The sequence below is a fragment of the Delphinus delphis genome, chromosome 19, assembly GCF_949987515.2.
Source record: "Delphinus delphis chromosome 19, mDelDel1.2, whole genome shotgun sequence".
Taxonomy (NCBI): domain Eukaryota; kingdom Metazoa; phylum Chordata; class Mammalia; order Artiodactyla; family Delphinidae; genus Delphinus; species Delphinus delphis.
Genome location: NC_082701.1, coordinates 42,530,759 through 42,555,542, shown reverse-complemented (window position 1 = coordinate 42,555,542; position 24,784 = coordinate 42,530,759). Strand labels below are relative to the sequence as shown.

At 53.5% G+C, this 24,784-nt stretch overlaps 1 protein-coding gene across 2 annotated transcripts in view; it reads left to right on the top strand.

Moving 5' to 3' along the window:
* The window catches only part of RAB11FIP4 (RAB11 family interacting protein 4), a 118,492-nt gene that overhangs the window by 66,569 nt on the left and 27,139 nt on the right, over nt 1-24,784 (top strand). Inside the window, exon 1 of one of the 2 annotated variants that reach the window (XM_059998322.1) lies at nt 9,315-9,532. The exons of the other annotated variant lie outside the window; for it this stretch is intronic. Coding sequence (XP_059854305.1) covers nt 9,503-9,532 — 30 coding nt within the window. The 5' untranslated portion in view covers nt 9,315-9,502. Of the gene's footprint in view, nt 1-9,314; nt 9,533-24,784 lie in introns of those variants that run through there. 2 annotated transcript variants of the gene reach the window in all.

Below are 24,784 nucleotides of genomic sequence, written 5' to 3'. Positions count from 1 at the left end.
GTGTTTTTTGGGGGGTGGGTTTCGCTGTTTAAAATGACTCCCAGATGTAGTACTGAAGGACCGTCTAGTGTTCCCAAGTGCAGGGAGGCTATGATGTACCTTATGGAGAAAATACGTGTTAGGGAAGCTTTGTTTAAGCATGAATTATAATGCTTTCGGCTGTGAGTTCAACGGTAATGAATCAACAACATCTAATACCGTGTGTCTTTAAACAAACACGCATAAAACAAAGTTATGTATTGATTGGTTGACGAAAATGTTGTGATCAGAGGCTGGCAGGAATTGACTTGAATGCCAGCTATGGGAAGCAGAGTTGAAGCTTGAGCCTGGCTGGCCGGGCGCTCGAGCACTTCCCGGCCATGAATGTGGCCTTGTGGTCCAGTGAGACAGCAGGGGGCCTGGCCTGGAAGAAAGGTTTCTTTCTCAGGGCTGCTCCTCCCTCCCCTGCGCTGGCCTCCTCTGGGCTCGGCCTCACCAGTGTCTGTACCTGAACACAGCGGCTCCTTCAATCCATCTGGCTGCAGCCACTGAGCCCTGCCAGGTTGCGGTTTTCCCCTAAGTGGGAGAAACACTGACTCAGTGTCCTGGGGCCAGGGCCTTTGGTTTCCCGTTGCCGAGCCCGGCCCCAGGAGGGAAGGCACAAACGAGGTGTGTGTGCCTGAGAGGGAGGCCAGCTCCAGCCTCCAGATGAGCCCAACCCGCCAGTTTATTCGGGGGCAGCCTGGCCCTCCCCAGCCCCCTTCACTCATGGGCTCTCATCGTGAAGAGCCCACAGCCCTACTTCTGTCATTTATGGGGTGGCTTGTTTGTTGTGGGTTTGGGGTGTTTTTTTAATCTCCAGATAATGTAGGAGAAAATTGTGGGGGACTGTGATTTCCAAGTAGAATTACAGGCCCTTCAGGATATGTCCTTCCGACCTTAAAAAAGATGTAAGGTTGTGTGCATCCACTCCCAGCCTTTTCTAAGTTTGTCTCCTCTCAGGAGCCCGCTAAATTCCCGAGATTAATGACCTCCACCCTGGAGCATCCCTGGTGCAGGTCCTAAGTGCCGGCTGAGAACAGAGATGCAGGGAGAGCTCACAGGACTGTGAAGAGGGGCCGTGACCACGGAGAGGGGGGCTCAGAGGGCCTCGGGGCCCCACCCTGCCAGAGAACAGATGAGGGCAGGCGGTGGGCAGGTTACAGGCCAGATCGGCTCTGGGCAGGGTCGCGGTGACCCAACAGAGAGTGCAGCCTGGCTGCCAAGCTGTAAAACCGAGAAAGGAGCCTGGGCTTGTGTTCGGGGCTCATTTGAAACAGCCTCCGCACTCCTGTGGGGAGTGGAAAGAGCTGGTACAGAATGCCACAACCCTCCCTGAGCCTTTGTATACAGAAACTGCCGCCCAGGGACACAGCTGTCACAGCAGCCGAGGCAGCGTTTAGACCCCAGCATCTCAAGAGAGCGGGGCCTCTCTGATGACTCACACACCCAGCACACACATGTGTGCACATGTGCCGGTGCCTGGCAGGGCACCCTCACCCCTCTTAGCACACAGCCCTGGGTGTCCAGTGGTGCTGGGGGGAGGGGGGAGGGCGGCGCTCTGCATCCCCTTCTTATATTTCCAGGTGGCTGGCCTGTGGTTTCTGCTCAGTGAACGTTGTTTGAATAAATGAGTAAACGAGTGAATGCATGAGTGAATGGCCTTGGTTCCACTGTGGTTGCTTTGGGGAAGTTATTTTACAAATCTGAGCCGCCCTTTCTTTGCTGCATCAGCCTCTGGGATCCGCTCCCTGGGTCTGAAGCCTGGCTCTCCACTTATTGGCTTTGTGTCTTTGAGTAACCTCTTTGAGCCTTAGTTTCCCCATCTGTAAAATGGGGATAATACCTGCCTCATAGGCTTGTTGTGAAAGTTAAATGAGTTAATGTCATGTGAAGCACTTAGAACAGAACCTCATGCACAGTAAGTGTCCTGTAGGTGTTTGCTATTCATATCTTTAAAATGAAGATAATAACATCATGTTGTTGTTGTGTGTGTGTGAGTGTGAGTGTATGTTGGGAGCCTGGTGCATTGTTTTGCCAAGTGTGTTCCTTACAACACCGAGTTCTTTTGTTGTTAGAAGTTAAATGAGAAGAAGAGATCCTGTCCAAAGCTGGACAGCCTTGAGAAAACCCCAGGTTCAAACAAAGCGAGGAAGGTCTCTCTCCTGCTCAAGTGCTCTGTGACGTCTCCAAGGGGGAACCAAGAGTTCCGCCTGCGGATTCGACCACAGAGCCCATTTTTGCTTTCACAGTAGGATGGGGGCTCCACAAAATACATTTTTGGAAGCAATAAATATTTCTTTTTTCTTTTTTTTTTTTTTTTTTGCGGTACGCGCGCCTCTCACTGTTGTGGCCTCTCCCGTTGCAGAGCACAGGCTCCGGACGCGCAGGCTTAGCGGCCATGGCTCACAGGCCCAGCCGCTTCGTTGCACATGGGATCCTCCCGGACCAGGGCACGAACCCGTGTCCCCTGCATCGGCAGGCGGACTCTCAACCACTGCGCCACCAGGGAAGCCCAATATTTCTTTTCTTTTAAATTTTCTTTTATTATTTTTTTTATACAGCAGATTCTTATTAGTTATCCATTTTGTACATATTAGTGTATACATGTCAATCCCACTCTCCCAATTCATCCCACTACCACCACCACCACCGCCCCGCTTTCCCCCCTTGGTGTCCATACGTTTGTCCTCTACATCTGTGTCTCTATTTCTGCCTTGCAAACCGGTTCATCTGTACCATTTTTCTAGATTCCACATATATGAGTTAATATACAATATTTGTTCTTCTCTTTCTGACTTACTTCACTCTGTATGAGACAGTCTCTAGGTCCAACCACGTCTCTACAAGTGACCCAATTTTGTTCCTTTTTATGGCTGAGTAATATTCCATTGTATACATGGAATTGCATACAGTACAGTAGGGAGCCTGACAGGAGGCCAATCCCGACATACATTGTGTTCCTCACAGCAGCATAATTTATGTTTGAGGCATGGAAATCATGAAGCCAAGGAGTCATTTACTCTCAACGAAGGAGAGGGGAAGACTTCACATGGCAGTTCACACCTGAGTGGGGTTTTGAAGGATGAATAGGAGTTTGCCTAATGGACAGAGGAGGCAAAATGTTTGATACTCAAACAGCATCCCCAGTCTATTCTCAACCACCACCCCTTTCTGGGGTCAGTGTGGACCCTTCTGCCATTAGTAAGCTTTGTGACTGTAAGTCATTTCTTCTCTCCAGGCGTCAGTTTTCCATTTGTAAAATGGGATCCCTTCCAGCTTTAATGTGCTGTGATTTCATGTCTATATCGGCCTAGATGATATTAATTTCTAAAGAGTTCCCTTATTTGCAAAACACTTTCCAAAAGTTTTTGACCTTCTTTGAATGCACAGCCCAGCCTTACAAAGTTGTACTCTGTCCATTTGACTGAAGAGGAAAGCGAGGCTTGGTGAGCTAAAGTGACTTGCCCTTTGCCTATAAGTGGCAGAGCCAAGCCTCAAATCCAAGGCCTCGGACTCTGAGTTTGGGGTTCCACACGACCTCTAACTCAACTCATAAGCCTAAAATCCATCTGTGGGTTGCACATAAATGATCCTTGGTGGACCACTGGCCTCACACAGGCCCTGTGTCTGATATTACTGCTGACAAAAGGGGAGAAGGAGTGGAGACCATTGTGCGCCGAGGATGCCAGGCTCCACCTAAAGAAGTAGCTTAAGGGAAAGAGGTAAGCAGGGTGCCCTGTGAGAGGTGGAAGGCAGGACCTTGAGGACTGATTGTCAAGGGAAAGCTGTTTTAGCCAGACAGCAGGGTAAAGTCCAGGACAGCAGGCAGGGGCTCAGCTGCTCTTTCCAAAGCAAAAATTGGTGCCTAAATCCAGGGTGAAAATAATCCCCTGCCCCCAAAGTCTTTCTGTCCTGCTTCCGTTTCCTTCATAGCACGTGTCGTGGACATCATCCATTCATTTATTTGTTCATTGTCTGACTTCCCCCACTAGAAAGCAAGGGCCACAAGAACTGACTATTGATTACAGCTATATCTCCAGCTGGAACAGGGTCTGACCCATAGAAGATCGTGATTAAATATGTGTGAATGAATGACGGAATGAATGAACTAATGAACGATGCCTTGCCCTGCGATCGCTCCAACTCCTGATGTAGTCAGCAAGCCTTTGGCAAAGTATTCAATTGTTCCCAAACTTTGCGGCATTGCAGTCACCTGGGAATCTTTAAAAACGGCTGGTGGTGGGTGGGGGGCTGGGGGGGTGGGGTGGGGGGGAACTTCCCTGGCAGTCCAGTGGTTAAGATTCCACGCTTCCACTGCAGGGGGTGCACGTTCGATCCCTGGTCGGGGAACCAAGATCCCACATGCCACGTGGCACGGCCAAAAAAACAACAGCAAAAACCAAAAACGGCTAACGCCTGGCTTCCACCCCAGCCACTTGGATTCATTTGCTCTTGGTGTGACCTGGGCATTGACTTTTTTACGCTCCCCAAGTGAGGCTAGTGTGCAGTGCAGTTTTGGAACTGTGGCTTCACTGTTCACTCCTAAAATCAGCGATGTGGGCTGCCAGGTCTGGGAGGGTGGGGGGAGGCATTTGAAACAGAGGAGACAGAGGAGACTTGTTTATGCTCTCAAGGGTCTGCAGTCACCTGATGTTACCGAGAGTACAGGAAAGGGAAGTTTTCCCTCCTTGTCCTCTCCTGATGCAAGTCAAAGAAGACCTTGTTCCATTTCCTCCTCACCTGCCACCATCTCCTCTTAGATGATTGGATGAGTCAGAGGAAACGAGGTTCTCTCACCATTTTCCCCTCTTATTGGGTTTGTGTGAGTAAGAAAACCCATTGTTTACGTCTGCACAGGTTGACAAAAATAGAGCTCAGCCTTTCTGAACACTCAGCCCAGTTCTAGAGTCAGTAAGACCTGGTCCTGCCCCGTCTGCTCCATGTCCAGCCAGACATCACGCAGGACCCCAGTCCCCAGGGCAGACTGCTGAAGGCATCCTGGCCGAAGGACAGCCACCAGCCCCGAGGTGTTTGCCAGTGGAAGGGGGCTCATGTTTCTGGGGCTCACACCTGGTCCAATATCTGCTCCTGGGAGAGCGTGTGCTGTAGGATGGGAAGTAATGTGCTGTCCAAACCGCAGCTTTCCAGAGGAAGGAATGGTCCCAGATGCCTCCTCTTCCCTACACAGTGCAGACCCCCTGGACAGGCCCCTGCTGGAGTGGAAGGGCTCTGTTTGTTGCAAGCGGCAGATTGGGAACGACTGGGAGTCGTTGTTTGGCTAATGTCAACACTGGGTAAAGCTCAGAGAGCTCTTTCCTGTTACAGTGATGCCCTTTATGCTTAGCCTGGCCTTCCATATGGCCCCAAACATGTGCAAAACGTTGCCTCTTTACACCCTCTGATGTTGAGCTAACTCCTGTGTGGTGACAGCAGAAGGAAAGTAGACATAGGTAGATAGCCGGGGTACAGAGAGAATTTACTGATCTCTTCCCTCACCTGGATCACCCAGATGACCATGTGTTTTCCGCCCCCGTAAGTTTCTGGAGGATCGTTAACGCCTGCTTGTCAGCGTTCTGTTGGCTTTTCTCTGGCTTTGGCATTCAGCGTCATGGGAGTATTCTGGTATCAACAATGGCAGAATCAGTTTCCTGACATAAAAAGAATTAATCAGAGGGACTTGCAGTCTAAAAATTACTCTTGGATACATTCCCTGGGAGAGGGTTTCTGATTTTTTTTTTAAAGCCTTTATTTATTTTTAAAATATTCCTTTATTTTGGCTGTGCCAGGTCTTAGTTGCGGCATGCGGGATCTAGTTCCCCGACCAGGGCTCGAACCCAGGCCCCCTGCATTGGGAGAGCGCAGTCCTACCCACTGGACCACCAGGGAAGTCCTGGGTTTCTGATTTTAATGAGATTGTTCTTTCTCTTGATAAGACAAGTCAGACCCCTTAGGAGACTCACAGCACCGGGCAAGCACTGTGAGGGAGTAACCTCCCTGCCGCTCCCCACCCCCAGCCTGTCTGACCCCATCAGTAGGAAGGAGAGGGTCCGGCACTGGCAGTCAGGAGCCTGAGTTTCAGTCCTTGCTTATCTGGTATCTCACTGTGTGGCATTGGACAAATTCCCAGCCTTCTCCGAGCCACTGTCTTACCATTCATAGAATGGGGGACAAGTACTTTTGATACTTACCCAGAGAGTCTTCCTAGCTTAACATGGTTAGAGTCTATGACATCTAAAACACAGCTATGCTAAGGGACCAGAGTAGCTACCTCAAGACCCTCCTTGTCCCAGCCTCGTAGGTGGGGCTGTCTCAGAGACAGAACTATATTGCTTAATAACTGTGTCTCAGGCCCCTCTTGATCAGATGACACTGAGTCCTCCATGTGCCCTAGTCTGGGCTGGAGCCCTTAGTTCCCACATTTCATTTCAGAAACAGTAGTTCCCCACACCCCCTCCCGCCCGCCCCAAAACTATCACTGCTTCCCTGAATACTATGCAAGATGACAGGGCCTCTCCAGAAAGTCAATGGCCTCAGTTCTCCTGAGAATTCTAATCCTCCTGAGGTTCTAATCCTCCCCCTAGTTCCTCGCCAGCTTCTTGCCATATGGTAATTGATAATGGCTACTGTTTATTGAGCACCTGCTATGAGCCAGGCCCTGTTCTAAGTATTTTATGGGTCCTGATTATCTTCATCGTCACACCAATCCTAAAATATGTACCACTATTATCTCCCACTTACAGATGAGGAAACTGAGACACTGGGAATTAAACCTGTCTGGAGTCATCCGGCTACAATGTGGTAAAGCCAAGAAATGACCCTCAGTTCTGGCTCCAGAACTCTTGCACCTAATCACTGGGTCAGACTGGGGCTCATTCATGCCACTGGGAGTAACTAGCGGCTGGTATTTATTGAGTGCTTGCAGCTCAGGAGGCATTATAATAACTACTTTTGTTTTTGTTTTGTTTTTTGTTTTGTTTTTGGCTGCGCGGTATGTGGATCTTAGTTCCCTGACCAGGGATCGAACCCACGCCAGCTACACTGGCAGCGCGGAGTCTTAACCACTGGACCACCAGGGAAGTCCCCTAGGCACTTCTTTTATCATTCCATTTACACCTCACAACTGGAAGAGGAAAGGTCTTGTTTCCATTTTATAAAGTTGGAAAACTGAGGCTCTGAAACATTACATGACTTCCCCACGGCAAATTGTAGAACTGGCAGGCTTCAACTCAGTGTGTCCAATGCTAATGTCTTGTGACACTCCTCTCTGTCATGCAACTTTTCAGGAAAAATACCTGGAGATGCTCCCCACCCCACCAGTTTGGGGGAAAATAAAGAGGGACCACTAGCAGCCCCCATCCATGGAGCTCTGGACCGTGTCCATCACGCTCCCCCCTGGTGGGGGTAGGGAAGCCAGGTCTGACTCTCCACTGACCTTCTCTGGGAGAAAGCCAATGATCACCTTAGGTTTCTGCTTCTCTTCCCCAGTTCTGCGTGACCCTGTCAAGTGACCTGCTTTCTGGAGCCCCACACTGCTTAGGGGCAACATGAGACGCGGAAGGGTAAAGGGGAAGCCGAGATAGAAACCCTGAATTCAGCCCCACCCTAAAACCTCACCTAAGGCAGCTGAGCTAAGGCCTCAGGTTGGAGCTGGGAAGGCAGAAAGAGCAGGCCCAGGGTGCATGGGCTCATTCACACACCACACCTTTGATGAATGCCTAAGATCAAGTGTACCCACCGGGCCAGGGTGCAAAACAACCCATGAGGTGGACTGTGCCATTCCCATTTTACAGATGAAGACACTGAGTCTGAGACGTTATATGACTTGTCCTAAGACTGACAGCTGGCAAATAGGATTCAAACCCAGGTCTGTCCGATTCCAAAGCCAGTGCTCTTTCTGGTACACCACAGCGCTCCTGCGTGTTTAGGGACTGTGGGGGTGGACACAAACTAGGGTGAGAAACAGCCTGTGGCCTCCGCACATAGATCTCTGAACTGCAGGGCATAAGCAGGGAGGAGAGGGCCAGCTGTGATGGAGTTTCCACCTCACCCACACTACCCCAGCCTCGCCCCCACATGTAGCCCTTGCCAGGAGGCCCCCCTCTAATACTGTCCTTTTTGGAGAGTCCCCAGCAGGTCTGGGAACCCCAGTGGGATGCTTTGCCTCAGAGACAGGCCCTGGTAAACAGAAAGGTAGCTGGGAATTTATTTGCAAGGGAGATACTGGGGAGAAGGAAGTTGAGAGCAGAGAGCCAGAGACAAGGGGGCTGAAAAGCTGTGTGTGTGTGTGTGTGTGTGAGAGAGAGAGAGAGAGAGAGAGAGAGAGAGAGAATTGGTGTTGTACGAAAGGGTCCTGCCCATACCAAAATGCCACCTTGTTGGTCAGTGAGGACTCAAGGACAGCAAAGGTGGCTTCATACGGGCCTGAACCAGACAATTAGGAAGATAAATCCGCTCCCCACCCTCCCCCAGTTACACAATACAACGTCAAGTCAAAGGGAAACCACACTTGCAAAATTTGCCGGTTTACAGTTTTCCTTCTTTTAATCCGGAGCATAATGAAGAGTTATGAGGGGGCACATTTTGGACTTAAATTATATGTACTAGGGTCCAACAGAAGGAGTCCGTTCCTTCTTTTGTTTTTTAGTTCTTGTTGCCGCTTGGTTCTTTGTATTCCCGTACTGGTTATAAAGACAGTTTTGACTTTACACGAAAAGATTGGGAAAGTTGCAGGTGGGATTCAGGATGAGAATGAATTTAGGAGTCACCAGACTCAGGCTGCTGGTGGTGGCGGGCTGTTGGCAGGTCTTCGTTCGCGTCCGCAGATGTGAACCAGGAAGCGCGGACAACAAACTGAGAGTAGCCTGGAACAGGCAGCGGCGGCCACAGCGCCCGCCCGAGAGGCGCTTGAATTTACAAACTTCGTCTCCCGTAATCCCAAGGTCCCGGCCGCCCAAATCCCTGCAGCAGTAACCTTGCTGCGCGGGCTCGACAGGGACCCTCGCGAGCTCCACCTCCGGAGCGTCCCCTGGGGCCCGGTGAGGGGTGCAGTGGCCTGGGCCCGCCCCGCGGCCACGCGGCCAATGGTCGGCGCCGCCCCAGCCACCTGCCCCTACCTTAGGGGGCGGGGTTACCTGGGCCCCGCCCCCCGCGGCTCGGATTCCCTGGCCGCATTTCCTCCTCCTCTAGCCCCGCCCCCAGCGCGAGGCCCCGCCCCTTCGAACCCTGAGCCCGGGCGCCTTGTGATGTCACGGCAGCTTTGATACAAAGAGCCCTTCGGCCCACGCGGGTCTCCCGGCAACGAGCGCGGGTGGGGGCGGGGCCGGCGCCTTCAACTGGTGCCGAACCCGGCAAGCAGCCGCGGCTCGGACCGGACTGTTTCTGCGCCCTCCGCTCGGCCGGCCGCATCCCCGTCGGCCCCGCCGACCCGCGCCCGCCCACTTCTCGCCCTTCGGCAGCACACCGACCCGCGGCCGGACTGGGGATGCGCACCCCGCCGGTCCCCGGGGGCCAGGTAAGCGGCGGCCGGGAGGCTCGGGGTCGCGGGGCTCCGGCGACACGCACCTGGCCCGGCCCGCGGCCCCGCCACCGGGGAAGTTGCCGGAGCGCGGAACTTCGCCCGCCCCGGCAGGGTCCGCCCTGTCGGCCCTTGCCGGGGAGGTCGGGTTACCTGCCCCCGGCTTGCTGGGCCAGAGCGGGGAAGTCGCCCCCCCGCCTCCCCCTCCGACCCTCTGCCGGCGCCCAGGTGCGAGGTTGGGCAGCACTAGCCCTGGGGCGCGGGGAGACGAGGCCAATTCTCTCCTCGGCGCCGTTTCAGAAAGTGTTTTTAGGGGGACCCAGTTGGCCGGGAAAGAGGCTCGTTTGCCCGGACGCTTCTTGGGACATCCCGCGTCCTCGTGTCCCACCTCGGCTCCCAGCGTGCCTGCCCCTCCGGGACCAGTGTTGCCCCAGCTCCCTTCCCTTGGTCCCGCCGAGTCCCGAAGCGGGCTCTGCACGGCCGAAGATTTCCCGTAGCTTTTGGAGGCAACACCGTTCCCGGGCTTCCCTCGTTTCCGAGGGTCCCTGCCAGGCAAGAGGGAGGACCAGCCTAGTTCGGGGTTTGGGGACAGGGCCCTGCTCCTTCCCAGCCGAGAGGCTGCGGAGGCCGGAGGTGCGCGCGGGCTCCCAGCTCGCAGCTCTCTGGGCCGCAAGAGCCGGCAAGTCCGCCCCGGTAGTAGTTGCTGTTGTCACAGCCGCTTCTCTGCAGGCGACAAGCGTCTCTGAGGTCTTGGGGGAGCAGCCTCTGGAGAACAGTGTGTGTGCTGCAGGAACCCTCCCCAGCCCCAGACTTGATTTCTTCTCAGCCGTGCACGCTCCAGTGTTCGTCTTTCCACATTTCCCCTTCTTGCTAGCCCTGCTCTCCCACAGATGGCTGGAGGTGACACATCTTTCAGCCCCGAGGGACATGCCAGTATCCCTTGACTGATGGATAGGCCGCCTCCTCAGAAGAGTGTGAGGGGGCCGAGTTCCTGCACTCAGCCTATAGGACTTGGGTGGGAGCTCTCTGGTCTGGTTTCTGCGGATCCACCAAACCTCTGGCTTCCCTGCCTGGAGGCGGGTGCTAATCGCAGGGTCTCCTGGGAGGGGGCACCCCCAGGTCCTTTCCCTGGTGCAGTGTGGTTACAGTGATTGCCAGGGGGCGGGGGGGGGAGGGTACCAGCTGTGTGTGTCTCAGACCTCTGCAGTAGAGTTCTCTGTCTCTCTCTCTCTCTCTCTCCCTCCCTCCCTTCCCTCCCTGTAACCGTGTAACCCAGCCTTTGTGGAGTCCTTGAGTCACTGCCATTGACTGGGGTCTTGCCACCCACCTGGCACCAGCTTACTCAGATAGACTGGCCCAAACCTTACCCTGCTTGCCTGGCATTCGTGAAATGCCGATTACGTGCCAAGGGCTACGACATGCAGATACTTCCCTCCCCTCAAGGTGTTTGAAGGCTGGTGGGAGACTGATAAACTGGGTCTGATCGCTCCCTGCCCAACACTGTGTCCCCAGCCCTCAGGCAGAGTTGATCTGGGTTGTCTCTGAGGCCCCCATGACTAGGCGTGTGCGTCCCCTGTGGGATTCTTGGGTAGCAGGCCGTTGCTTGGGCACATGCTTGCTGGGGAACAGCTTTGTAATTTGGTGACTCCGGCTTTGCTGGAGGGGTGGGGTGGATGACTAAGGCGGGCGGGAGATAAGACAGTGCTCAGGGGAGGGGCCGGACTAAGCAGGCCAGGTGAGCGGGCAGGAGGCGAGACCTTTGCCCCAAGCAAGACCAGTAAGAGAGACTATCCGGAGCCTGTGCATAGAAAGGACTTTCAGTCTAGCAAGGGCAGGAAGGAGGAGAAATTAGGGTGCCTGGAGCAGCCTGCACTGGGGAGGCACTGGGCTGCAGCTTGAGAGCTTGCTGGTGGGTGTTCTCCTGGCCCCCACTCTCCTTCCCTGCTGGCCTCTCTTCAGAGCGTTTGGGCCCTTCCCAAAGCACACTGGCCCCTTCATGGCCTCTCCTAGCCTCCTCCCCTTCTGGTGGGTCCGGCTACCCTCACATCCAGGGCTGTCTCTTCAGCTGCTTACGGGGGCCTTCACGGCTCTCACCTTCCAGCACCCTCCCCACCCCACATCAGAGTGGCTGGAAACTTCCTTTCCTAGGGCTGCGTTCTCTCCTCTGAGGTGGCCTGTTACGCCAAGGGATGTTTTCACAGCTGATTCTGCTCTAAGGGGGCTTCACAGTTTCACTTCACTTCTTATACTTTAGGTGTGGATAGGGAGGAGGCGCAGGGGAGCAGGGGGGAGGCTCCTAATAGCAGGTGAGCAAGTCCTGGAAGTAGGCACCTCAGGGACTCAGGACCTTAGGCGGGGGAGGGACAGCCTGGGCAGATGGAGCCCACCGTCTGGCCCTGTGCCCTGGCCCTGTGCCCTGGCCCTGTGCCCTGGCCCTGCCCCCCGGCGCAAGGCTTATTGCCTTTGGAAGAGGAAGCATCTGTCTGATCTGCCTGCTGTCCGGTGTTGGCAGTGGGCACAGTGCCCTGGTCTTGCTGGGCGTGCAGGATTCCTGGGGTTGGGCTGGGGTCCTCTGTGTCTTGACTCAGCACCTGAGCGTTGACGGCATCAAGTCATCGGCCCCTCGAATGAGGAGGACTGCTCAGGTCTTCCTACTGCCCAGTCCTGCAGCTGGATAACGTGCCCACGGCCAGCCGGGCATGGGACAGGCGTGTGGACTGGGCACATCCACCTGGCATCCTTCTGGACGTTGTGTGAACGTGTCTCCTGGCTGTGGTACACAGTCCCCTCCATCAGGTGGCTTCCAGGGCACAGATCCTTCCCCATGTCTGTTCACCCAGCCCCCACCAGGCGCATTGCCCACTACAGGCAATTCATTCATTCAGCAATATTTGAGCGTCTAATTCGTGTTGGATTCTGTGCTGGGCACTGGAGACACAGCAGTGAACCCAGCCGGCAGCAGTCCCTGCCTTCACGGAGCTCACATGGCAGCACAGGGCAGGCAAGCAGGTAAAACCTGCAGCGTGCGAGGCGGCAGGAGCGAACGCGGGGTCCTGGGGAGTGCTGGGCAAGGAGCTGTGCTTTTAAACGGAGTTGGCAGGGCAGTCCTCGCTGAGACGGTGGCCTCTGACCAAAGAGGCCCAGGCAGGGGAAGCAGCAACCGCAAAGGCCCTGAGGTGGGACCGCGGCCGGCGAGGTGCATCCGCGGACCTGCAGGGAGGCCGCTGTGACTGGAGAGTGAGCCAGGGGACGGGACAGAGAGGCCAGGGGTGCCTGACGCTGCCAGGCAACAGCCGGAATCCCAGGAGGAGAAGGTAGCACAGCTGACGTTAGAAACTCCCGGGCACAGAATGCATTTCAGTGCTCTGTCCTCTTTAGACCCTTGCTGTTGAGGGGTTTGGGCCTGAAGGTGTTCCTTGGGGAGAGGTGCCTGCATGCGGCCATCGCTGCATGGACTTCCTGCCCTTAGCGCGGGTCGGGTCAGATGAGCCTGTCTGAGTGGATATGGAAACCGTCCTTGCCAGACTGTTGATACGAGCCAAAACCACCGGGGTGCTGTCCGTACAGCTGTCTAAGCAGGCGGATCACGGTCGGGGCTGTCCCCGTCCCCACGGGCCAGCGCTGCGGGGGTGCACCAGGTGCAGCGCTCAAGACTCATGAGGTAGCGGGCAGCCGCCCCTGGTCCGCGCTCTGGCCAGCCGCTCCCGGGCTCTGCTTCCTCGTCTCCTCCTTGGGCGCCCTCTTCACTCCCGCTGCTCATGGCCAGGTGGCAGCTCAATTCTGTGCCCCGGTCTCCTTAGGGGCCCAGCCGAGGTGCTCACGCACCTGATCTCTGTATAGCTGGGGGCCCCAAGCGCGCGCGCGCGCGCGCGCGCGCGCGCGCGCGTGTGTGTGTGTGTGTGTGTGTGTGTAGTGGAAGAAGAGAATAGGCATCCAGAAATCAGTGCATCCTCTGAGGGGCGCGTGGAGGTCTGAGGAGGTAGCTCGGTGGTCCAGAGCCGGGGGCTCCGGGTGACCTCAGCCCAGCTTCGTCTGGCAGGCGGTGCGAGTAATACCGACTTTTCTACCCCCCCTTCTTGACTTCCTTCAGGAAAGGGGAAGTTGCCCGACTCTTGGGCATTGTTTTCATTGATTCAACCTGCTTCATCTTCCCAGGCAAGTGGGTTCTTTCCCAGCAATGTAAACACGACTCAAACGAAAGCAAAGCTCCGTAGCAGTTATTCTTAATATCTGAGGCTCTGCTCGTGGGCGCTTTTCTCTTGTAAGGGATCCAGAAGAGGAAGGCCTGAGCGGAGCTGGAGTGGGAGAGCGGGTGGGAACCCTCTCGCTCTTGAGTCATCTTTTGTCACCCCGACCCTCCTGCGCTCTGCAGGCCTAATTACCATAAAAAGGGTCTCACGTGTGTCACGTGGCCAGTGCTGTCTGCAGTGGACTCGGGGTAAGAGAGCTGAGAGGGCTCTGCTCTCAGCACCAGACTGCAGTCTCCCTCTTAGGATAGGAGAGACACAGGAGCAAGTTTCTCCTTCCTGCACACCGGTTTTCCTGGGAGAAACACCTGCCTCAAAACACAGGTGCTGGGCTTCCCTCGTGACGCAGTGGTTGAGAGTCCACCTGCCAACGCAGGGGACACCGGTTCATGCCCCAGACCGGGAAGATCCCACATGCCGCGGAGCGGCTGGGCCCGTGAGCCATGGCCGCTGAGCCTGCGCGTCCGGGGCTTGTGCTCCGCAACGGGAGAGGCCACAACAGTGAGGGGCCCGCGTACGGCTAAAAGAAAAAAAAAACAAAAAGCACAGGTGCCTTCATCTCATGCTCGGTAACCCAATGCCTGTTTTCTTAAAACAGAAAAGAAGTGTCAGAGCCCGGAAGCACCTGGGTCTAGGTCCTGGCCCTGCCGCTTGCTAGCTATGGGACTTTGGGCAAGCTACCTCGCCTTGCTGAGCCTCAGTTTCCCCACTCCCAGAATGAGAGTGATAATAGTATCCACCTCACAGGGTGATGATGCAGGTATAATGAGCTGCTGTGACCTAGAATACCCGGAGCGGGTTCTGACACACGCTTGGCTGGGGCCTGGTGGACGGTTAGGCAGCTAGAAGCAGGATAGTGTGGTCCCTGAGAGCCTGGGCTCCGGAGTTGGGCTGTCTGGGTTCAGGTCCTGGTTCTGCCAGTGCTGTGTGTGCGGAATCTTAGGCAAATCATTTAACCTCTCTCTGCCTCCGTTTCCTTGTCTGTGAAAAGAGAATGATGCTATTACCTCTCTCATAAGGTTGTTACGTGGATCAAATATGTAAAGGTATGAAAAGCACTTAAGAATGCTTGGCTTACAAGCGAGCTGTTATTTTTAGTTCCTTCAGGCTTCTGCTGGTTTGATTCTTGTGACTGATAACCTTAGCTCCTAACAGAAGTTCTTGCAGGGAAGATGTCAGCCCCAAAACAGGAAGGTGGCAGGGGAAAAACTCGGCTACCCGAGGACAGGAGGAGCAAGATTCCACTTCCTCAGCTTCTGTGCTTTTAAAGAAACCAACTTGGCCTTTGCAGATGCAGACTCTGGGGCTGGGTGAAGTGACTGGCGCCTGCCCGAGAGGCAGTCTGTGAATGAGATGCAAAGCACGTTCCCAGGTGACGGCCGTCTCCCCGGGGCTTGGTGGGGAACTGTGCCGGCTCCTTCCTCCCAGAGGCCGCCTGCTCTGCCGGCCGTGGCCCCTCTACCCAGGAGAGTGGGTCCGCACCTCTGCGCACTGCCCTTCGCCTCCAGCCGGGACCTGCCTCTCTGTCCACCTGTGCTCAGCTGGAAAAGCCAGCTTGGAGCAGGGCTGCCAGCACAGTCCCTGCTTTATAGAAGCACTGTGGGTCTGGCTGGCTGCAGGCCCCAGGAGATCTGGAGAGGGGCCAGGTAGGAAGGTGTGGGCTCTGCAGCCACCCGGCCACGTCGAGTGGCTGCCCTTGGTAGTTTTCCAAGGAGCAGACCTGCCTGTCTGTCTCGCTTGGCTGCTCAGAGGTCTGCAGCTCCACTGAGGCGAGGCTGGCCGGGCTGACTGGTCAGGTGGGTGGTGATGAGGACAGCCTCTGGCTGACAGTGTTGAGTAACCTTGAATGGATGGCCTCCTGGCGAAATGAGCGTTCTTGTTGACAAGGCAGGTCTGGCCAGCACACTGTTGTGTGATTATCTGCAAGAGTTATTAGCAAAGAAGGAGCCCACAGCAGCAGGTGTGTGCGTGTGCGCGCGCGTGCGCGGACGTGCATGCACGGAGTTGTCATTACCCTTCGGCGTACGCACGCGCACACACACAAAGGAACTGGCTGAATCCCCGTTCCCCACCAATAGTCACACTGTATTTTATAGATTCTAAGACATAACTTTTTCCTCACGTTTTAACATCTCAAGTTGCTGTGTGTCATACATTTGCTGGTATGTTATACTTTAATTGACAGTGCCATTTCTTGGTACACTCGAGATAACAGTGCATCTTAAAATCAAAGACATCTTGGATTTGATGAAACACAGAAACTAGGTAACCACTAGAGAATTTGCATAATTTGCCCAGTTTCTTTGAGGAAGGAAGTAGAGCCACCTTGTAGTGGTGGGAGGATTTATAAAGCAACACTCTGATGTGGTTCAAGGAAATGAGCTTGGATACTGGGCAGACCTGGGCTCAGTTTCCAGCTTTCCAGCTCAGAAGCTGTGTCGCCTTGGGAAGTAGAGCAACCTCTCTGAGCCTTGGGTTGTTCCTCTACCAGATGCGGGTCAAGGCTCCACAGTCATCAGGATTGTGTGCGAGGCACCTTTCCCTGTTTCTCTCTTGCTGGGTACTGTCTGAGATCATACTGCTCCCTTCCACCTGGGTTGAAAGGGAAAATGAAGGCAGGGAGTGGGTCCTTGGCCTCCCCAAGGTAGCAGAGGGAAACTGGCCTTCATATCTTGGCTTCCTGACTCAGTTGACAATCCTTACACATCATCTTTTCCTTCCTTCCCTCCTCCTCCCACTTTGTCTGAGTTTTCATTTTCACATGTTTCCCTTTAGCAACTTTCTTTCAAATCTCTCTCCTCTCCCTTTCTGTAAAATCTTCCCACATGTAGCCTCTTTGAAGCTCCCTGTGGTGGGAAAGGGAAGGGGGCTATGCCCTGTGGCCAGGGCGGCACAAGCCCCAGGAGCCTCAGCTGACAGTAGTCAGTGGTCTAGTGTGCTGTGGTCCCTGCAACCTTCAGCTCAAGTCCAAGTTCTGGTGCCACCAGCCCAGCTAATTCCTGTGCCCATGGCCTGCAGGGCTCAGCCTGACAGGCTGCTCCAATGCTGAGTGTTGGACCCTGCCATCTCCCAGTGTGTTTAGCATTCCTGCACCTTCCTTGCTGTATTGAAATCAGACCTTGTTCAAACCCTAGTCCAGCTAGCTCTGTGACCTTTTCCAATTGGTTAACCTCTCTGAGCCCCAGTTTTCGCATCTGAACGATGGCTGACGCACAGGAACACCCAGCACATGCTAGGTGCCTAATAGATGCATTCTCTCCTGGTCTTCCTCAAATGTTTAAGACCACCCTGTGTTTTTTTAGCTGGGTGCCAAGGGCTCAGGGAGTGCCAGCGGACAGTGTCGCTCCAAGCAAATGCCCTGAGACAGATGGAGGAGTTCAGGGCAGGGAATAGCACGGGTGAAGGCATGGGGACCTGCCTGTATAAGCGGGATGTGGTGGGTGGCCTGGCTGGGCTGCAGGGGGAGGGAATGGGGTGAGCAGTCAGTGCCTTGGCACCTGTGGGGGGTGAGATTGACAAGGGGTGCTGCTCCCTAAGGGAGGAGCAGAGCTGGGGGAGCCGCGGGCTGAGGGCTCAGTGAGAGATGGTGGCTGGAGGGAGACCCTTCAGAGTGGGCAGTGGTCTTAAAGCTTATTTGTGTCAGAGGTCTCCTCTCTGCCTCTCAAGATGCTGATGAAAGCCAGTAGCCCCACTTCCTTAGTTTTGTGTATAGTGTCAGGGGTTGGCAGCCCAATTTTTTTTTTTAATAAATTTATTTTATTTATTTATTTATTTATGGCTCCGTTGGGGCTTCGTTGCTGCGCGTGGGCTTTCTCTAGTTGTGTTGAGCAGGGGTTGCTCTGGTGCGTGGGCTTCTCATCGCGGTGGCTTCTCTTGTTGCGGAGCACGGGCTCTAGGCGCGCAGGCTTCAGTAGTTGCGGCACGCGGGCTCAGTAGTTGTGGCTCGTGGGCTCTAGAGCACAGGCTCAGTAGTTGTGGCGCACGGGCTTAGTTGCTCCGCGGCATGTGGGATCTTCCTGGATCAGGGCTCGAACCCGTGTCCCCTGCATTGGCAGGCGGATTCTTAACCACTGAGCCACCAGGGAAGCCCTCGCAGCCCCCCTTTGATGAGGTGGTGTTGGGTCTCTGGCATAAAGGTGGACCTCTGTCCTTTCGGTGTACTGAGGGGTGTAATGAATTAAACCAACCCTAAGAGAAACAGAGCTGCAGGTGGGGCAGAGCTTTGCTTTCAAAGAGCCTATAATACCTGGTGCAGTGGCCCCTGTGGGACCCCCAGGAGGCAAGGCTACCACACAGCTCCTGGCTGGGGACAGGGGGAGCCAGTGGGTTAGCTGTGCCAAGGCTGGGATGGAAAAGCTTCCCCCTTCTCTCCTTAAAATGGTACATGAGGGGCGGGGGAGGTGAGGATGAGGACCCAGCCTGGCGTGTGCCTCCTTACCCGGCGCCCCAGGGAGAGTCACGGGCAGAGACAGGGCTCACCAGAGGGAGGGTGCCCAGAGATGGCTGGAGGGCTCTAGAAGCTCAGTTCTGGGCCTGGGGGTGAGGGGCATAGGTGGAGGGTGGGTGGAGGGCGTCGGCCTCCCAGATAGTGACTTTCTAACTGGGGCTTGTTTAGGGACAGGCATGTGTGACCCAGGGAGGAATTGTGTTTCGCGCATAAGGGATATCACGTGCCAGGGCTTGGGGGCTGGGGGGTGAAGCCGGACAGGAGCTTGGGGTCGAGCTTGGGGTCGTGTCCTGAGGCCGAGACTGCTGCGGGGCCTGTGTGTGCTGCCTGCGAGTCAGGACCTGGTTCCGTGGCCAGTGGGGAGCCCACAGGCTCTTTGAGGGGGTCTTGAGGGACTTCAGTACTCTAGGACTCCCTGGGGGCCTCCCGCCTCTGAGCCCCAAGCTATGGCTGCTGGCGGGACCTAGTGCTCTCCCCGTCCCCACTGCGGGGGGCGCCTGGGAAGGGACCTGAGCCCTGGCCAGCTGTGCGCTGGTGGCCCCAGTGCAGGGCTGCACCCCTGGAACCGGCAGCTTGGATAGCTGGACCTGGCAAAGGCTGCAGGACAAAAAGGGACACCTCGACTGAGCCTGCCGGGAGCACTGCCGGGGACTCTGGGCTGATGGAAGGTGCCGGAAGGTTATAAAAGCAGAGAGCCTGGCAGGGGGGCTCTGTGGGGTGTGGAGGAGGAGAGTCGCCACCGTGTCATTGGCCTGCCTGATCCCGCCCTGTCCACTCCAGGAGGACGGGTCAGAAGGAGCCTTGGCCGTCAGCTCTGGGTAAACCCTGGCACCTGCTTGGCCTTTCAAGGCCCGAGGCTTCCTGTGGCACAGGGGGACTGGGCTGGGCACCCAGCCTAGCTCTGGACTGTCAGCTCGGCCCAGGTGTGCCCCCTGGGAGGTTATATCACATCGTTTGAGGGTGCCCTGCTGAAGGAGTGCGGCTGGGCCCACCTGTTGGGCTCTCGGGGGCAGAGGACTGGCCCCTGATATCCCTTCCCCAGCCTTCACTTTAAACTCCTCTTATCAGGATGGTAACACAGGGAGCCCCCAAGACAAGCCCCACAGACTCTTGGCTGTGTGAGTAATCAAGCCCTCACTTCAGACGGCCGCATCTTTCAAAGCTATAATTTGTAGCCCAAAATAGTTGCCTGTTCAGAGAGCCAGGAGAGCCCTTGATGGGCCCCCCTTTCAATGTGCGGCCTGTGGATTCGCTTTTGACGTTTGAGTTGCTCTCCACCTGGCCCGTGGTTTCCTCAGGAAGAGCCGTAGATATGATGGCTGGTGGGAACTGGGGCTTCCCGGAGGGTACTCGGGGAATCCTTTTTTGAGAATTTAGAGGCGGCAATGGAAGTTAAATCACAGGCAGCATCACTTCAGGGCAGAGTGGATTAAATTCTCTGGACACAGGGTCCTCATCTGTAGGGAGGAGACAGCATTTACTTGCAGGATTTTGGGGGGAGGAAAACGAGACCCTCCCCAGTGAAGCACGGAGCAGACGCTGGCCGCGTGGTCAGCGCTCCCGTGTGTTGCCTTCCTTTCCTGGCTTCCTCTCAGGTGCGGCTCCACCTGGCCTCTTGCAGACAGATCTTGCGTGTAGATTCGGGGAGGTGGCCGGGGGTACTCGGCCAACAGGAAACACCTCCCCTGACCTGCAGCCTCTCTGGGCTGACATGCCTGGAATTCCTGGGGCTGGCCGCTGGGTTTGGTTTCCAGATGTGGAAGCAGTTTAAGTTCTGTTTTCATAATCCCCAACAGTTTGCCTCCATGTTCTCTTTTGAAAATCAAGACCTTTGGCTCTACTTCAGGGGCAGTGGGGGAGGCTAGCTGGCCTGTTGGAATCCTTTGTGTTCGGGGGTAGCTTTACCAGGGCACTCAGATCTGGGACCCTGGGCTTTGTTGGGACGGTTAGACCCCATCAAGGGCTTGATGCCCGTGGGAGCAAAAGTGGACCCTCGGACCACCTCCCCCGTGGCTTTTCCTTGGAGGTGGGTCGCTTAGCCAAATTCAGCTGCAGTATGTGCCTGGCCTCTTGGTCACCATCACTGACCCTAGACAGCCAGCCTTGGGGCGGGGGAGGGGACTCTGGTTCTGGCTGGCATCACAGCCGAGGAGGGTGCCCACGTGTCCCAGGAGTGGTAGATCGCCCTCCTTCCTAAACTGACCACAACAGAGGGAAGAAGTCTGCCCTAGATTTCAAGTAGCCAGAAATACTGCCTGGCATGGAGAAACTGGTACTATCTTGCCAAATTACTAGGCACTGCTGGCCACAGAGGTGGCCTGGCCCAGGGTTAGAGGCTCTGTGGTTCCGGGGCTAACTGCTGATCTCTTGTCAACCAGCCACTATTTAGGCAAAATAACTTTTATATTTGTACTATGACTACACTGTGTACAGCTCTGGGCAAACAAAAATTGGCTTTGCAATTTTAAGTGCCCGTGATTGAACTGCACACACGCATCTCTACAACGAAGCTATAATACCTATGCTATTGAGAGAACACAAGAAATGGAAATAATTTACTTAGATCCGTGTATAAAGTGCTTATGAAACATTGTCCTGAAAATCATAGATCCACCAGGCTTCAGTGTCAGCAAGATACAGTCTCTTTAGAAGCAGCGATATCTCAAAATGATCATGGAAGGGAAGCCAACAATTCCTTTGACCAAAAAAAAAAAAAATCCCAAGTTTCTTGACAAAGTTCTGGAGATTCACTAGTTAGTTCTCTGTGGAGGTTGAATTGAATTGACCTTGAAGGAATTTGCTCTTATTATCCGGGTGGGAAGGTGGGTGGAAAACACAGACCTAGCTGAGGGGTCTCCACACAGCCTTCCTAGAGAAGGAGGAAAGAGTATTAGTTTGCTAGGGCTACCCTAACAGTACTCCCTGGTCGTGTGTGTGTGTCTGTGTGTGTGTGCCTGTGTCTGTCCACGTCCTAATTTCCCAATAAGGACGCTGGTCACACTGGATTAGGCCCACCCTTATAACCTCATTTTAATTTAATTACCTCTTTGAAGACCCTGTCTCCAAACACAGTTACATTCTAAGAGACTGCTGGTTGGGGGGCGAGGGGGACACAATTCTGCCCATAACAGAAAGGTTCTCCGGAATCATCCTCCGAGGGGGGAGGGGGAGGGGGAGGGGAGCGGAGCCTGGCACCCAGGGAGAGCAGCCGCCCCTGCCTCTTGATCTAGTCATTTGTAACCTAGACCTCTCACCCTTCAGCTCTTATCCTCAAGCGCTGGTTTTACCCAAGGATGTTGTGCTGGTCCTCTGAGCTCCCTCTTTCCGCTGACTCTACCTTTAGGATAGCATTTTTTATTTTATTTCATTTTTTTTTGTGGTACACGGGGCCTCTCACTGTTGTGGCCTCTCTCGTTGCAGAGCACAGTCTCCGTACGCACAGGCTCAGCAGCCATGGCTCACGGGCCCAGCTGCTCCGCGGCACGTGGGATCCTCCCGGACCGGGGCTCGAACCCGCGTCCCCTGCATCGGCAGGCGGACTCTCAACCACTGCGCCACCAGGGAAGCCCTAGGATAGCATTTTTAAAGGGTGGCTGCCCCTTTTCATAGTTCTTTTATTTTTAAAAACTTTTTAAAAGTCTATTCAGATCCTTCATGCATTTTATTTATTTTATTTTATTAATTGATTAATTAATTTGGCTGTGCCACACAGCATGCAGGATCCTAGTTCCCTGACTAGGGATCGAACCCGCACCGCCCTCCCCACCCCACCCCCGCCAGTGGAAGCGCGGAGTCTTAACCGCTGGACCACCAGGGATGTCCCCCCATATTCCTTTTAAATGGAGCTAAGTTTATGAGAGATTTTACACTTTTCCTTAACCAGTTCAGCAAGTTTGGGGCAACTGTCTTTCACGCTCTACGTATGTAAGGTTTACTTCTGACGTGTTGAAAACAATGAGACCTGTAAGAACTGATTATGGGAGGCCACTGCGGGTGGGATTGGCCGCCATTCTCGGCCACCAACCTGCATGACTCCCATAGGTTTTGCCGTAAGCAGTGCCCTGCAGTGGCTCACAGCACCTGCTCCCCAGCCCTCGTGGCTCCAGAGCCCACCATACAGCCCCTGCAATAGCCATGCCTCCATCACCACACAAGGGAGCCCCACAGTGTTTCACGGGGAGCCCAGATCAGCCCCTGCAGCCAGGACAGACCATCAGGGAGCTGGTCGTGGAGGAAGACTGCACCGTTAAGGATTCTCATGCCCGGGTGCTCCCCGGTGCTGCTACCATATTTGCTTTATGTCTGTGTGGGAGATTGTTTTCTGAGCCGTTTGAAATGAAATTCGGCAAGATGTTATTAAAACTAAGGGCATTTCTCCTTCATAACTAGATACGGTTAACACACCTAGCAAACTCGAGCATCATTCCCTGATATCACCCAGTATCTGCTCCATATTCCAGTTTCCCTGCTTGTCCCCAGAAGATCTTTCACAGCTGGGTGGTGGTTTGCTGGCTTGCTTGCTTGAACCAGGATCTAATCAAAGATAACGTTCGGTTTTTATATCTCTTGGGTAATTGAAAACAGCAGTTCTCCCAGTGTGGCCCTGGGACCAGTAGCATCAGCATAACCTGACAACTTGTTAGAAATGCACTTGAAAAAAAAAAAAACCTATTTCAACCTATTGAAATGCACATTTTCAGACATCACCCCAAACCTACTAAATCAGAAACTGATTCAGTCTGAGTTTTAACAATCCACTGCACTCTCCAAATGACTCTAAAGTTTGAGAACCACTCGTCTAGAAGAATCCCCCTCCCTTTTCTTTTTTTTTAACATCTTTATTGAATGTTATTTATTTATTGCTTTATTGCTTTACAATGGTGTGTTAGTTTCTGCTTTATAACAAAGTGAATCAGTTATACATATACATATGTCCCCATATCTCTTGCGTCTCCCACCCTCCCTATCCCACCCCTCTAGGTGATCACAAAGCACCGAGCTGATCTCCCTGTGCTATGCGGCTGCTTCCTACTAGCTATCTGTTTTACGTTTGGTAGTGTATATATGTCCATGCCACTCTCTCACTTTGACCTAGCTTACCCTTCCCCGTCCCCATATCCTCAAGTCCATTCTCTAGTAGGTCTGTGTCTTTATTCCTGTCTTGCCCCTAGGTTCTTCATGACGTTTTTTTTTTTTTTGGATTCCATATACATGTGTTAGCATACGGTATTTGTTTTTCTCTTTCTGACTTACTTCACTCTGTACAACAAACTCTAGGTCCAGCCACCTCACTACAAATAACTCAATTTCGTTTCTTTTTATGGCTGAGTAATATTCCATTGTATATATGTGCCACATCTTTATCCATTCATCTGTCGATGGACACTTAGGTTGCGTCCATGTCCTGGCTATTGTAAATAGAGCTGCAATGAACATTTTGGTACATGACTCTTTTTGAATTTTGGTTTTCTCAGGTTATATGCCCAGTAGTGGGATTGCTGGGTCGTATGGTAGTTCTATTTTTAGTTTTTTAAGGAACCTCCATACTGTTCTCCATAGTGGCTGTATCAATTTACATTCCCACCAACAGTGCAAGAGGGTTCCCTTTTCTCCACACCCTCTCCAGCATTTATTGTTTCTAGATTTTTTGATGATGGCCATTCTGACTGGTGTGAGGTGATACCTCATTGTAGTTTTGATTTGCATTTCGCTAATGATTAGTGATGTTGAGCATCTTTTCATGTGTTTGTTGGCAATCTGTGTATCTTCTTTGGAGAAATGTCTGTTTAGGTCTTCTGCCCATTTTTGGATTGGGTTGTTTGTTTTTTTGATATTGAGCTGCATGAGCTGCTTGTAAATTTTGGAGATTAATCCTTTGTCAGTTGCTTCATTTGCAAATATTTTCTCCCATTCTGAGGGTTGTCTTTTCATCTTGTTTGTGGTTTCCTTTGCTGTGCAAAAGCTTTTAAGTTTCATTAGGTCCCATTTGTTTATTTTTGTTTTTATTTCCATTTCTCTAGGAGCTGGGTCAAAAAGGATCTTGCTGTGATTTATGTCATAGAGTGTTCTGCTTATGTTTTTCTCTAAGAGGTTGATAGTGCCTGGCCTTACATTTAGGTCTTTAATCCATTTTGAGTTTATTTTTGTGTATGGTGTTAGGGAGTGTTCTAATTTCATTCTTTTCATATAGCTGTCCAGCTTTCCCAGAACCACTTATTGAAGAGGCTGTCTTTTCTCCACTGTATATTCTTGCCTCCTTTATCAAAGATAAGGTGACCATATGTACATGGGTTTATCTCTGGGCTTTCTATCCTGTTCCATTGATCTATATTTCTGTTTTTGTGCCAGTACCGTACTGTCTTGACTACTGTAGCTTTGTAGTATAGTCTGAAGTCAGGGACCCTCCCTCTTCTTTATGACTTTCTCTTTTGGAAAAGACCAGGCCAGTTGTCTTATAAGGTGCTACATTCTTTATGTCCGATTGTTTCCCCGTGGTGATGTGTAACTTGTTCCTGTGTCCCCTGCTTTCCCATTTAGTAGAGGTTAGGTTTTAAG